We start from the raw sequence: 14,713 nt of genomic DNA, 5'->3' as shown, positions 1-14,713 counted from the left end.
TAAAAAGTCTTGCAGAATTACTTGAAACCTATAAGATTAAAGAATGTAAAAATTTCTGCACAGCCTTAATAATTGTACAGCTTTTACCTATTTGGCACATGTCATTATAATTGGCTCACATTTCTTTTTTTCTTTTGGCTCCTTCAAGTCAGTACTGATTGGTGACAGCCTGGACTAATACTTGCAGTTTTCTTGGCAAGGATTTTTGCTATTGCCTCTTTTCTAGGGCTAAGAAAGATTGACTGTTCCAAAGTCATCCAGCTGACTTTCTAAGGCAGGATTCACAGTCTTTCTTCTACCCTGATACCTTAACCGCTACAATAAAGTACCGTGTTTATCGGCGTATAACACGCACAGGCGTATAACACGCATCTTCATTTTAAGAGGAAATTTCAGGAAAGCGCCCGTTTCCACCCCACTCCCACCCCGCGCGCTTCAATCCACAGTGTCCCATTCTGCCTGCCTGCCTGCCTGCCTTAGTTTCTGGTTGTTTGGGAGCAGCTTCGGCTGAGAATAATAACTATTCGCCTCTTTTACTCAGCCGAAGCTGTTCCGATTCAACCATTAACGAAGGCAGGCAGGCAGGCAAACGGAGCACTGCGGGCGGGCGGGCGGGCGGGCGGGCGGGGTGGGGGTGGGGAGAAACGGGCGCTTCAGGGAAGCCCCGCTTCTTTGAAGCAGTTTCTTCCTGTGCTGGTGGAGGAGCGAGGAGCGACTGACAGAGCTGACCCAGAGAGAAGGACAGGCTTCGGTTGCTTCCTCCCTCCCTTCTTTCATTTGTGTCCTTGATCCCGATCCCAGCAGCATTCACCAAGGCTTCTTAACATTATATCGCAGTATAACACGCATACATCATTTGCCCCCTATTTTCAGGGGGAAAAAGTGCGTGTTATACGCCGATAAATCTGGTAAATCTATTGCCTTATTTTCGAAGGATCTAATTTTTTTGTGCATCTTTAGAGAACCAAAGTTTCAGATACATTGTTCCAGGTGGCATGGGGCCATGGACAGCTAGTAATGCAGCTCCACAAGATCATAAGCTTTTAATATTATTAACAATTCCTCTTCACTCAGTGCAGCCCAGGCAAGCCAAAAGGTTGAACCACCATAATTAACAAGCTGACATAGCCTCCATATGATACAAAGTTAAACATAACTTCTTTCTGAAAATTGGAATAGTTAACTATTTATGACTAGTTATTTAGATTCAAAAGAAGAAAACAGTGGATGCAGTTTAAGCATCCTTCTATTTAGTACTTTGTAATATCTTCTTTGGCACAATTTACAGTTATAAGTTCCTATATTCCTGCTAACAGTCTATTTTTGTTTTGGAATTTTTTCCCTACTCTTCCTTGCAGAGATCTTATAGTTTATAAGTATTCTTCAGTATCTTTATATGATCTGTGCATTTGAAATTTCCCTATAGATTTTCAATAATACCCTGCATATAGAGAGTAAATATGCATTGAAATAGCAGTAAAATATGCTTATCTTTGTACAGCATAAAGATTATGTTGTTTTCTTTACACTTAGGGATTTGGTAGAAGGTACAGTTTGACGGGGTGGGTGGGGGATCCCTATACTTTTGTATATGACTGTGTCAGAAAAATATTTGAGTGCTCTTCACTTGATTATATAATTCCATATATTCGCTTCCATGATTCCTTTCTATTTCAGCAAAATTAAAAGTGAGATATTCAGTGTGAGGTGGCATTATGTTTTCCAAAAGTGGAATCTAGAACTGAATGAAAATCACAACAAGATATACTATTGATTGCTGTGTACAACATAATACAAACCTAGAAACTCTTGTCTTGTCAATGACATTTTATATTATCTTCCTCCCCCTTTCAACAAATATCATCAGCCAATAGTGAGAACCAGCAGTTATTCTCCTTAATTTAGTTTTGGGATGGGACTGTCAAATTGCTCTTGTTTGTTAATAGTTTTTTTGTGCAGATGCATTCAAAAGGACGCAACCTGTTAGCTGTTATCAGCTGATAGGCTCCTTTTGACACAGGTTTAGTACTATTCCTAAAGAACACTACACCCATATTCAGGAGTACCCCAAACAACAATTGACAGGAGCAATGAAAGCTGTGCTGTAAAATAGCAGGGAGGGAGGCAGTTGTCTGTGTCCAGCTTCACTTTTCAATTCCCCTGTCACCATCATGGATCAAGCTTCTTTTCTGGCTGATCCTCATATGGAAGCCTTTTACCTAGGGAAAAACCTTGGTTTGAAAGAACAAGGTTTTTCTACTATTCAAAGTGAAACGCCCCTGGAATGAAAACCAGTATTATTACCTGCTTAAAAAGGCAGGTACTGTTTAATACTGGAATGTCTAAAATGATTTTAAGCTTCAACAGATATTGGGAATGAGATAAAAGCAACATGAAGCCTCTGAAAGGATGAGGGTGGTATATATCATCTCAGCAGTGACTTGTGGGGAAATAGGGGCAGGCCATGCTTGGGATTATGGATTGTGATAACCTACCATGTATTACTGACCAACCTACCATGTATTACTGACACCTGGCTTGGGGTGGTGGTGTCCCCCTTTCTGAGATGTGCCCAGCTGGATTTTGGGTGTGGAAGAGCTGAGAGATTAAATAGCTAAAAAGATGGCTAACGCACCACTGGAAGACAAGGAGCAAACCTCATCAAACACAGAACAGAACTTCTTTTAGAGCCTACCTTGTTGACATCTGGCAAAATATATTTCTCTGCCCTTATTGCATCTGCAGAGTTGTCTATTTGGGCTATTCCAGACCCTCCTTGGAAGGAGTAATTCTGTATTTAAAGGGTTGTGTTAAGAATATGCTAGGAATCTGACGGATAAAGTTGTTCAGATTCTCTCTGTGGTGGACTCTGCCTTGAAGCAGAGTCAGTGATGGTTATGGAGGCTAGGTCTTGAACAGTTCTCTGTTGAGACTGAGGAAGTGGGTAGGGTTCGTGCCTGTATTAATCCATGCCCTTCTGGCTGGTCAAGGCTGTCGAGGGTATGTGTGATTGGATTCTGGTGGTGTTAATTACTTCTTGAGAGAGAGGAGTTCCATGAGCTCTTAAGAGTCCATTGCTCAACCCAACCAGTCTGGATAATGTTCTTCTGATTTCAACCTTTCCTTTTTAGGGAAGATTGTTGAGAAAATGGTTGAAGTGCAGTTTCAATGGGCTCTGGATGAAACAGATTATCAAGACCTTGGCCTAGGCTCAATTAGGATTTATTCTGGGGAATGGGATGGAAACAGTGGGAGTAGCACAGTGGCCTAGGGGTGAAGACGCCCACCTCCCACTCAGAACATTGAGAGTTCAATCCTAAACACTGGCAGATGTTTCTTTATCAGGATGCAAAGAGAAAATATCTCCTGCAAATTCCACATAGGTGTCAGGAAGGGCATCTGGCCAGTAAATACTCAGGCCCATTCAGTTGCCCTGAATAAAGGGATTAAAGGGTTGTAAAAAAAATGGGATGGAAACAGCATTAGTCAAGTCTTGGATTAAACCTGGCAAGAGTGGGATGAGGGCTAGGCATCCATTGTTGCTCTTCTTGACCTCTCGGCAGCTTTTAATCATGGTATCCTTCTGAACCAGTTCTGAGAGTTGGATGTGGGTGGCACAGTGTTGTGCTGGTTCTTCTTCCTCTGAGCTGATTCCAATTGCTGTCAATGGGAGAGAGATCCAGCACATAGCCCCTATTTTGTGGAGTGCCTCACAGCTCAAGCCTTTCTCCTGTCTTGTTTAATGTATACATGAGGCCCCTGGGTGAGTAGCCATCTGACAGTTTGGGTGAGTGGTGCCATGAATGCCCTTTCCCAGTGTCTGGAAGCTGTGGTAGATGTGATACAGCAGGCTTCAACTCAATCCAAAGAAGACTTGAGTGACTTTGGGTGGTTCTGATTTTTTGGTGCCAGAGACTTCTATCATTGATCTTGGATGGGACGGCACTGCCACAGAAACACCCAGTGTGTAATCTGGGGATCCTTCTGGACTCATGGCTTAAAGAGTAGGAAACAACTGTGGCTATGAAGATTTTGCACATCTTCAAATTGTGTGCTAGCTGCATCCATTCCTGGACCAAAGGTGCTTACTTGTCATTATGCCCTCGTGATCTCTTGTCTGGACTACTATAATGCACTGAACATAGGTGAGCCCTTGAGGAGCATTCAAAAAACTTCGACTGGTGCAGAATGAAGCAGTATGGATAGTAAATGGTACCAGTTATTTGGCACTTGTAACACAACTACTCCATGAGTTGCATTGATTGCCAGAGTGCTTCCAGGTACAATTCTGGGTGTTGGTTGTTACCTTTAAAGGACAGGGTTACTTGAGGGACCATCTCCCCAGCTGTTTTCACCTGACTGATCAAGTCCTGTCAGCCAAAGAATGCCAACTGGTAGGGCTTACTAGACATGCCTTTTCTGCGATAGTACCCGACTTATGAAACATTCTTCCTCTGGAGAATGGCCCTTCCCTTCATAAGGCCCTGGCGCCCTGCTTCTAGGCCTGGACCTGGGACCCCAAAGGTGTGCAGGGATCCACTACTTGGTTATGCTAGTGATTTAGGTTGATGTTGTTCAGCTGCTATGTATTTTAACTTTTGTCACATTAATAATAGTATTTATTTTAACTGTTCTCCATACAATCATTTGTTGAGATGGGCAGCTATATAAATTGGATAAATAATAACAACAAATAAAACATCATGAGGATATGGCAGAAAAAATATATAATGTATAGAAGCATTAATATTAAAATGTTTAAAAGCCGGAGTAAATAAGTTTCAATCTCCTTTCTAAATTGTAACAAGGTAGGAATCTATTTTTAACTCAGCTAGTAGTATTCACTGGGATTGATGAGGCAAAGGGCAGGGTGATAATTGGTATATGGAACTGAGGAGACAGTAGGCAAAGATAAATAATTTTGAATGTGTTCCAGTTTTCCTCCAAGGTAGGCTGTTTTATACTCATGTGTGCCTCTGCAGTTTTTGCTACTTTTTTTTTTAAAGTAGCTTGCCATTACATTTTCCTAGAGCTGGGAAAATGTAACTGGCCCATAATCACCCAGCTGGCTTTATGCCTGAGGTTGAACTAGAGCTCTCATTTACTGATTTCTAATCTTAATTACACCCAACTGGCTCTCTACAGGCTGTATCACATTAACTTACTTTCTAACCCTTTTCTCTTCTCTGAACAGAGAAGAAACAATTAGACCTATAAGTCAAGTGAAAACAATCACAATCCAAGATCAAACACATTAAAAAACAGTATACAATACAATGCAATGATTATAAAAAGAAAATTTCAAGAACACCTTAAAGCAATTAGCAACTAACAATAGCATGAGGAAGGAACCAGCCACCTAGAGTCACGTAAAAATGAGATGGGCAGCTATATAAATTGAATAAATATGTAACTGTAATAAATATGTAGCTGTAACTGTTGATAAGTATTGTGCAACCTTAGATGTTTCTGAAAAACAACCACCCAGGAGAACCTAACAGACTCCTGGTCATAGTGGTAATTACAGTTATTGGAAGTACCAATAAAGTAGAATATTTGCAGCTCAGGGTTGAAATGAAAGGTCTTTGATGCTTTCCGAGCTTGGTTGTTTTCTTGCTGCCATTTCATTTATTACTGATGATGTTAATTAGTTTGGGTAATGAAATGGCTGCAAGAAAACAACCAAGCTCAAAGAGCATCAAGGACCCCTCATAATTGGAAGTATTAAGCATGATCACCATTGGTGTACATTAAACATTTTAATAGCACATATGAAACAAATTATATCCCCTAGTCTGAACAAAAGCAAGTTTTGCTTTCATGTGGGAAGCTTATCTACCTATCATTGTTGCCCCAATTCAGGCCACAGCAAATAATCTCTTATGTAGAGATAAAAGATGTTATAGGAACATTTAGGGACAGATCAGGGAGGAGTGATCGTGCTACAAAAGAGACAGGAGACTTCTGTCATTGTGGATATCTAGATCCCAGATGCTCTTGTTTTAGTTCAACTAGGGCAGTGATGGCTAACCTTTTCCAAACCAAGTGCCCAAAGCGCATGCGTGAATGCACCGTGCGTGCTTGAACCCCCAAAATGCAATGCACCCCCTCGCGCATGCACCCCACCCCGTGCATGCACGTGCAAACCCCCATATGTGCCTGCCCTGTGCACGCATGAGCAACCCTACAGATGCATGTGCAACTCGTGCGCATGCGCCCTGCCCCGTACATGTGTGCATAACCCGCCCTGTACATGCCCCACCCCTTGGACATGCACACGTGACCCCCCATACATGCCCTGCTCCCCCGCACATGCATGGCAGAGACCCGAAGGCCAGCTGGCCAGTGGGAGGTGCACGCATGCGCATTGGAATTGAACTGGGGCAACAGCTTGCCTGCCATCAGAGAGGGCACTGCATGCCACTTCTGGTACGTGTTCCATAGGTTTGCCAACACAGAACTAGAGTTTTATCAAGTTTCAAGGCAGGCAATGCTGATAAGGTAAGATCACAATATGCAAAATCATCATTAATTTGTCTCCTTGGACTGGAAGACAATTTATTCAGCAAGATGAGATGAACTAACAAATTTCTCAGTAGACTTGCTTCAGCCAGAATGTAAGACAAGTCTTAATCAATTTTCAAAGAAAATGCGCTCTATTTCTAGTTGTGTTAAGGCACAGGAAAGTGAATAAGGTACTAGTAAGATTTTCAATATATTTTTATTGGGATGCTTCTAAACTAGAAGAGTCCTTATAAATACACAACTGAGCACTATATAGCATGAAACCCAGAACTTTGGCTTTAAATAGTTTAATGGTTCCTCTGACATAATTGTCACTGATTGACCTACAAATTTAGTGGTTGCTTTGCAAAGGATGCTTTGGGGGTTTTTATTTGAAGCTTTCTTGTTTGAATAAACCAGCAGATAGAAGAATACAAATAAAGATCTAGATGTTTAAAGGATTTTATCTGCTTGATCAGTTTGCTATTAATTGTCAATCTAATTGGACTAAAGCATTATTTAGAAAATACAAGCACTTTTGTTCTGGATAATTCAGAACAATAGGTGTTCTCTAAAGCAACAACATGGCAGAGCTTTAAGACATCTTACAGAGTTACAGACAGTATGGCTGCATAATCAGATAAAATAAACTAGAGATGAAGCAGTAAGAGGGAGATATGCCTCAACAAGTCATGTCAGCTAGTATTTTACATGTCCTGCTACTGAATAACAGTGAGATGAGATTATCATCTTACTCTATATGTTTGCTAATAGGTTCAATTAAAGCACCAAGAATATTGTCCCTTGTTTGAGTAAAGGTTGTACCTTTGTGTAATACTATTATTAATCTGAGAAGACAACAATTTATCATTGTAGTGGCTAATTTCCTCCAGATTGTTCTTGCAGAATAGAAGCAGACTTATTCCTCTCCTATTAACAATGTAAAACTTTATGTGACCCTAGAGATTGCAGCTGCTTCTCATATATTTATTTTTATTTGTAGCACATTTATCTGCGCCAAGTCATGTCAGCTAGTATTTTACATGTCCTGCTACTTTTAACAGACTAGCTGCTAGCTCTCAAACATTTTCATGGGCTTGCCTGCAATTCTTTGAATAAATTCCTTCTACACTTGTTATATTTAAATTATTATTTTTACAAATAATTCAAGATGGCAAACATATCCAACACACCTTCCTCCTGTTTTCCCCACAACAACAATCCTGTGAGGTGGGTTGGGCTGAGAGAGATTGATTGGCCCAAAGTCACCTAGCTGACTTTCATAATTAGGGCAGAACTCGGGGTCTCCTGTGTTTTAGCCTGTTGCCTTAACCACAAGTCCAAACTGGCTCTTGTATATGGCATATTTTTGTTCAGAATTGGGGCTTCAGAATCATTAAGACAATTTTTGCCTATCATCTGCCCAGACAACATTGGGGAAGAAAAAAAAATAGGGGGCAAATGAGCAGAATGAGGCACACACACACACAAAGTATTAACCCTCCATCTTTTTGATTATTCCTTTTCTCATCAGTCACTGAAAATAATTTTCTTATTGAATATATAACAATAACAGAGTTAGAAGGGACCCTGCACAAGCAGAAAAACCCTACGTCATCTCAGATAAATTGTTGTCCAGTCTCTTCTTAAAATCTTCCTGTGTTGGAGCACCCACAATTTCTGGACACAAGTCATCACACTGATTAATTGTTCTGGAAATAACAGATCCTCTTTTATTTCAACAGCTAAAGGCATTTTCTTTACTGAGATTTGTAGCTTGATTTTCTTCTATTGTTAAACAAAGCAGAAACAAAACTTAAACTTTGTTCTTCGTTGCTTGAAACAATTGTAAAGATCTAGGATGGGAGGATGAGCTAGAATTTGGTCTAAGGAAGATCCAGTCAGAGATAAACAATAGTTAGTAAAAAGAAAGTTCCTCAGAGATGGTGATAAGTAGCCTTGGACTAGTCTCAGTTTGAGTGAAATCCCCCCCAATAACTTTAGCACCATGGACTTCTTTTGCCTTAATACCAATTGGAGCTTATACTAAAAGCATCCACTTGTTGCTTTGAAAAAAAAGCTACTAAGTTAGTTGATTTGCTGAGAAAGAGGATAATTATCTTACTTATAGTGCAATATTTGATTGTAATGTTGCTTTTCTAAGTAAAGAACTAATTTCAGATGACTGAATTTTGCATGTTCCATTATCACTGCATGCAGGGATGGTTTTCAGCTTTATACTTAATAAAATAAACAAATCCTAGATATATTTTTGCTGATGGACATAATTCCATAAATATTCTTGTTATTCCACTGAAGAATTATATTTAGAACTGTTCTTTTCCAAGTGATAAATTCTCAGCTCTAATTGCAAGAAAAAGTATTAACAGAATAAATCTGTAAATATATCAACTGTTTTCCTTATTTTCCTCCCCCCCACTTTCTATTTCTCTCCTTAATTTTTATAAACATTGTACAAATGAAACTTGCCAATGTTGTTGCAATGTGAGAACATTTTATTTGAACTGTTAAACAAGTAACATGAAATGCTTTTCTTCTGCAGATGTGGAAGCAAAACCAGAAAACAGACATTCAAAAAGCAGTTGTAGGGGGCAAGAAAGCTCCTAATTCAATTGCCCCTACAACATGAGATGTGGGCCACGTGGTGAGTTTTTTGCCCAGTGTGTAAATGAGATCAAATGAGATACCTTCCGAGAAAGGGAATAAATTAATATTAATAAATAAGAACACATGCACACTGCATTAACAGTTGCCAGTAGTGCTTAGATTAAGTAACTCGCTATTTTGCCTACTGCTCAAGCCAAATGAGAGTGGCACATTTAATTTTACCTGCCAGGCAAGAAATATCCACTCTTAAGTTTATCTTCTTTAATTTTTTAACATTGATTTATTGTTGTGTTTTCTGTTTTATGTTGGTATAGTCCTTTTGGATCAGGGCTCATGATTATTATTGTCCAACTATTCTGAATGATGATGCTGTATTTTGTCTATGGTAGATACTGGGGTACCATTACATTTCAATGAAATAGCAACTTATGATCAGGGCAACTCACATTCTGTACCAAGAACAGCAGGATTCTATAGTTGGTATTTTGTAAGCAGATTGCCTCTTACTTGAAGTGTCTGCTGCTTTTGTTTTTTTGCATAATTCTGATCGTACTATGTAGTAGAAGATAGAAATATTTAGGACATTCCTTATTACGGTTCCTAAAAACATATTTGTAGTATGTTTCTGGTAGGCCAGGGATGAGAAACATCTAGTATTGCCAGATACTGCATATTTTGACAGAACTGCAGCATGTCCAGCTCTGTGTATGATACATGTATAGGCAAAGAAAATCAAATATCTTAGGCTGCAATCCTAAGATAGATTCAACATGGTTCAATTTCTGTAAATTAACCCAATACAATATTTGTACTTTCTTACACCCAAAAGATGAGGCTATATATTTTCTATAAAGGTTCTCCTCCCCCCACTTTTCTTCTTGTTGCTGCTTAAACTACTTCCATTGCATCTTGCTAGTTCTTCTAATTGCAAATTTTAGATCTCTTCTATAGCTAAGCTTTCCTTTCATTTTTTCTTCTCTTTCTGCTTTTAAATTGAACACAGAGAGAAAAGTGTCCTTCTGTATCTCAGCATGAAGCCTTTATTTCTGAAGTAACAAGGTATCCAGCTATAGGAGTCATGTTTAAAAAAAATCAAAAATTTTACAGTCCTTCATGAATAGAACAGTCAAGAAATGCACATCTTCTTTCCTTGAATCAAGGAACTGTACCAGCAGCTGCTGATTTTTTTTAAAGACTATATTGCACATTGCACTGTTATGCTCTAAAAGAGAATTTTCATCCCTCTGAGGACCAAGGTTTGTGCAGTCTGAAGAACTACTTCAGCAACACAATTACTGTGTTCCTAGTTCCTTTATGAACATGGTCACCAGTTGCTTACTACTTCCGCTCTGCTAGCATTTAGTTCTGTAAATCTGAAATAAAAAAAGACTGTTGTAAATTGTGGAAATTGTTGTAAATACAGGTAGGAAAAATACCTCCTCAAGCATCTTGTCACTTCAGTCTTATTGGTGTGCATGATGTTACTCTTAGGAAAACAAACCTGCTGATTATTTTGATGTATAAGGCAAGAAGAATAGGTACTTTAAAACATAATTGAATACTTAATAGACCCTCAGATTAATTAATCTTTTTCATATACTTTGTGTCACAAAAAATATACTCATTTTGAGGGGACAAAAAGATGCTAAAAACTGTTTCTGAAGTTTTGTTGGATGAAATTGATTTTGTTTTCAAGAGAAACCATCCAAAATAAATTGTCTCATTTTACATATTTAATCTATATTTTTAATTTGGTATTTTTGAGATAAATGGCTTAAAAAGTGTTTATAGGAAAAATCCATCAAACATTTTTCAAGCTGTTTAAATGACTGTTATGATTTTGTTTCTTATAATATGCATTAAGGTTGATTAAAATAGTTGATACTTTCTTAATATTTATATGTGAACAGAACAGGAAATTAGATTTGGTTAATCTTTGCAGATGTACAAGGGTTTCTGGTTTCTATTAAATTTCAAAGTTTATTTTCTTACAAGCCACTAAATTATTAATATTTCCATATGTATCATATTTAACCTTAAATGATTTATTTAATCTTAATATATGTGTATCTTTAATCTCATTATTTGTATCTCGCCAAATTAGTCACAAGTAGAGTTGCCACATCTTGTTTCAATCAGATCTATTGCCTATACATTGTATATTTTTTTATACTCACCGGGATTTTGCTGACAATCAATGTTATTTCTATTAGATAAAAATAAATCCTGCCCTTTTCTGTGCCAAATGAAAAGCAGCCTACAGAGCAACAGGGGTCAGCTAAGGAGAACAACTAGATGTCCTGGTTTTGGAGCAATACAATGTATAATCTTCAAACAGCCGTGCCTGGGTAGATTTATTCCTGATCAATGTAACAAATTAAGCCATAATCAATTACTAATCAGGATTTAACAGAAAAAAAATAAAAGATTGGGGTTTATACAACCCACAAAGGTATAGATTCTGTATTTACACATACATACAGCAATAGTATATTAATGCATTGATAGTGCATTACCTGAACAACTGGAGAAATTCCATAAAATGGGTTAGTATGTTGCACAATTGCAGCCATAAAATTTATGGTGAATGATAGACTCTCCCCAATTTTAATGTGGGAAAAAACTTGCTGGTACCTTAGACACATGAAAATTTCACAACAAACTGTACTGTACAATGTAACCTAAGGCAGCATCTTATCACCCAAGTTAGTTAATATCTATAAATACACAACTTTTCTTGTTTTAGTATTAAATGTGAATCCAGTATGAGTGTATGGAGAGAAAAATAATTGTATAATAATTTTAGTATACTAAAAGATCTTCAATGACAAAAAATAAAATCACTGAAATTGATCTTACAAGTGCAAAGTATTGGGTAAACTGAACAATCTGAAAATTAATAAACAAGTATAGAAGGATGAACATAGTAGCCAGTGTAGAAAGAACTTATGATCACCTTCATTTCTCAGAAAATGAAATATGAAAATAGAACTATAGGGCAGGAAGTCTTTCATACAGTTCATACAATTTCAACCTATTGGAAAAATGTAATTTGAATAAATAAATCCTAAAGTTAAGCTTCCCAGATAGCATTGTCTATTTAGGTAAGAATGGCATTATACTTAATGTGAATAGTTTGAAATGACCAAGAGCCAAATCACATTATTATTTGCAGTAGCTGTTTTACACTGCACAACAATGAGATACTTTTCATTTTTTTTTATTGATGAAATGTCTATCCAGAAATCCTCAAACTGACTATCATTATTACTATTTGTTATATATTTGATTTATACTCGGCCTTCCCAAGAAAGTTAAGACAGCTAACATTAAAAAAAAATACAAAACTTAAAAGAAATTCATATTAATGCTAAAATTAATTAACAATCAAAAATTTAGTGGAAGAGATATATCTAATAAGCACTGAACAATTTTCAAAAATAGTTCCATGAAAATACCAAAGTAGTTGTACTAAATCAGGTTAGGTTGGATGAGCTGTGTGGCACTGAAAGATTTGTATGCAAGCCTTTTTATAAAGAACACAGTAATGAAGGGCCTCTTCAGTTGTTCTATGCCGTCTTGGGCAACCACTATTGTTACCTGCAGATATGGAAATATGGGAACCTGAAAACTCAACATGATTCTAATCTTGTACGTCTGAATATTTTTCAAATAAACTACTGTTTTGTATTAATTACCTTCAAAATGTTTGCAGTTTTGGGAAACAATCACCTGTTTTTCCAGCACTTATTTTTTATTGTATCTATTTTTCTTGATTTTTCAGTTTTGTATGTGATTCATACACTGTTTTGTATTTGGATTTAGGTACAAACTTTTTCTACATACAGTTTTAAGTAGTACAAGTGATGCTTCTGGTATGAAGATGACCAAGAGCATAATATTGCCTGGGAAAAATTAATTATTAATAGATTATGCCTTTTTTAATGATCCAATTTTGGCAGTAGGTTTGGTTTAGTGTTGCAAAGTTACATATGTACATTTAGGCTTAATCCACAAATAAAATGAACTATCATCTTGTTTTAATGAAGCCTAACACTGATATTTCTGGAAAGGGAGTTTGAGATTTGTAAACTATATGTAATTTGTCTCCATAGTTCTCTTTAAAAATGTATTTTGTGAAAAGCCAGATGATTTTCTGCTGATAACTTAAGAGAAATGAATCTTGATACAGGTATTCTTCAGGAAAACCAAAGCCTTGTTTGTTTATAGCTTTCCTTTCCAAAATACATTTGAATATAACTGGCTTTCCTTATCTCTCTCGATTTCACAGATTTTTAATCTAAAGAAACTAAAATGTATGTCATAGTTCTTTGTCCCAATTTTCATTAATATGGTTCATAAAAAATATTTTTTAAAAAATATAAATCTGTAGCAGTGTCAATGTGTCACTTTGAAATCCACCACCTTTAGAACTAAATGCAAGGGCTTTTTTCTTTATATGCAACAGTATTTAAGCAGCTACAAAATAAAAGTTGCAAATTTGCTGTAATACAATGAAAATATTCCCACTCTGTTGCTGCTGATTGCTAAAGCTACAATCATTCTTTCTATAATGCATTCTTTCTTAAAATTCTTGTATTTTGAGAGATGGCACAGCTCCAACATGGGGCCAATATAAGTTCTCTGCAAACTCTATTGCATTGTGTATAACTCAAACATTGTTCAGAATGGAACTGCCTTAAAAGGAAAAAAACAGCATGTGGCTGTGACACAAAATAAACACTGTTATTCAGAAACTTTTATTTAAAGTTGTAACTTCCTTTCTTATACCTATTAAGGAGTTTTGTAATGTTTGCCATTGTACACTACTTATGTTATTAAAATTTGAAACAAAGTAACTGTCGACTTTCTCTTATTTTGAAAGAACTTTGTTTGGCCCTTCAGGTGATCACATTGCATACTTTGCACTTTAATGAGTTTTCCTAAACTTTATATTGGAGAAAGACTTATTATAACTTTGGTATACTTATAGAAGCCTTTAAGAACTGCCCTTTATACTTTTGGACGGATTATAGAGCAGTGATGGGATTCAACATTTTTTACTTCCTGCTCGGTGGGTGTGGCAGGGGAAGGATACTGTAAAATCTTCATTGCCACCCCACTCTAGGGCAGTGGTGGCTAATCTTTTTGGGTTCCTGTACCAAAAAGTTGTATGTGCACTTGCACACTCACACTCGCGCACCAGCACCCAGAAGGCAATGTGTGCCCCCGTCCCCTACGCATGTGTCCGCAATCCCCACCCACCCACCCCCTTACCTGCACTGCGCCTTACAGCTGATTTTCGGCTGGTTTGAGGCCTTTTTTTGGCCTCCCAAAGGCTTGAGGAAGGCTTCTGCAGGCTTTTACGAGCTTTGTAGGCTGAAATTTAGCCCCATTTCATCACTTCCTGTTTTTCCGAAAATACTGGAAGTGACAGAGATTTCAGCCTACAAAGCTTGTAGAAGCCTGCAGAAGCCTTCCTCAAGCCTTTGGGAGGCCAAAAATCAGCTGTGAGGTACGCACATGCGCAGTGAGGGAAGTTTGCAGCTCACATGCCAGCACAAATGCCATAGGTTCGCCA

At 37.5% G+C, this 14,713-nt stretch overlaps 1 protein-coding gene across 2 annotated transcripts in view; it reads left to right on the top strand.

Annotated features, from left to right (window-relative positions):
• The window catches only part of CCDC88A (coiled-coil and HOOK domain protein 88A), a 99,120-nt gene extending 86,029 nt beyond the window's left edge, over window positions 1-13,091 (top strand). Inside the window, exons 32-33 of one of the 2 annotated variants that reach the window (XM_087961052.1) lie at window positions 9,068-9,169; window positions 12,958-13,091. In XM_087961052.1, the coding sequence (XP_087817178.1) occupies window positions 9,068-9,132 (65 nt within the window). In that variant the 3' untranslated portion in view covers window positions 9,133-9,169; window positions 12,958-13,091. Of the gene's footprint in view, window positions 1-9,067; window positions 9,170-10,135; window positions 10,321-12,957 lie in introns of those variants that run through there. The other variant, XM_087961042.1, reaches the window with a different exon arrangement.
• Window positions 13,092-14,713: the final 1,622 nt, after the last annotated feature.

The sequence above is a fragment of the Notechis scutatus genome, chromosome 1 (genome assembly GCF_049901735.1).
Source record: "Notechis scutatus isolate UNSWTSFEM ecotype Mainland chromosome 1, rNotScu1.2, whole genome shotgun sequence".
NCBI classification, from domain to species: Eukaryota; Metazoa; Chordata; class Lepidosauria; order Squamata; family Elapidae; genus Notechis; species Notechis scutatus.
The sequence above is the reverse complement of the archived record's forward strand: the minus strand, read 5'-3'. Positions and strand labels throughout refer to the sequence as shown.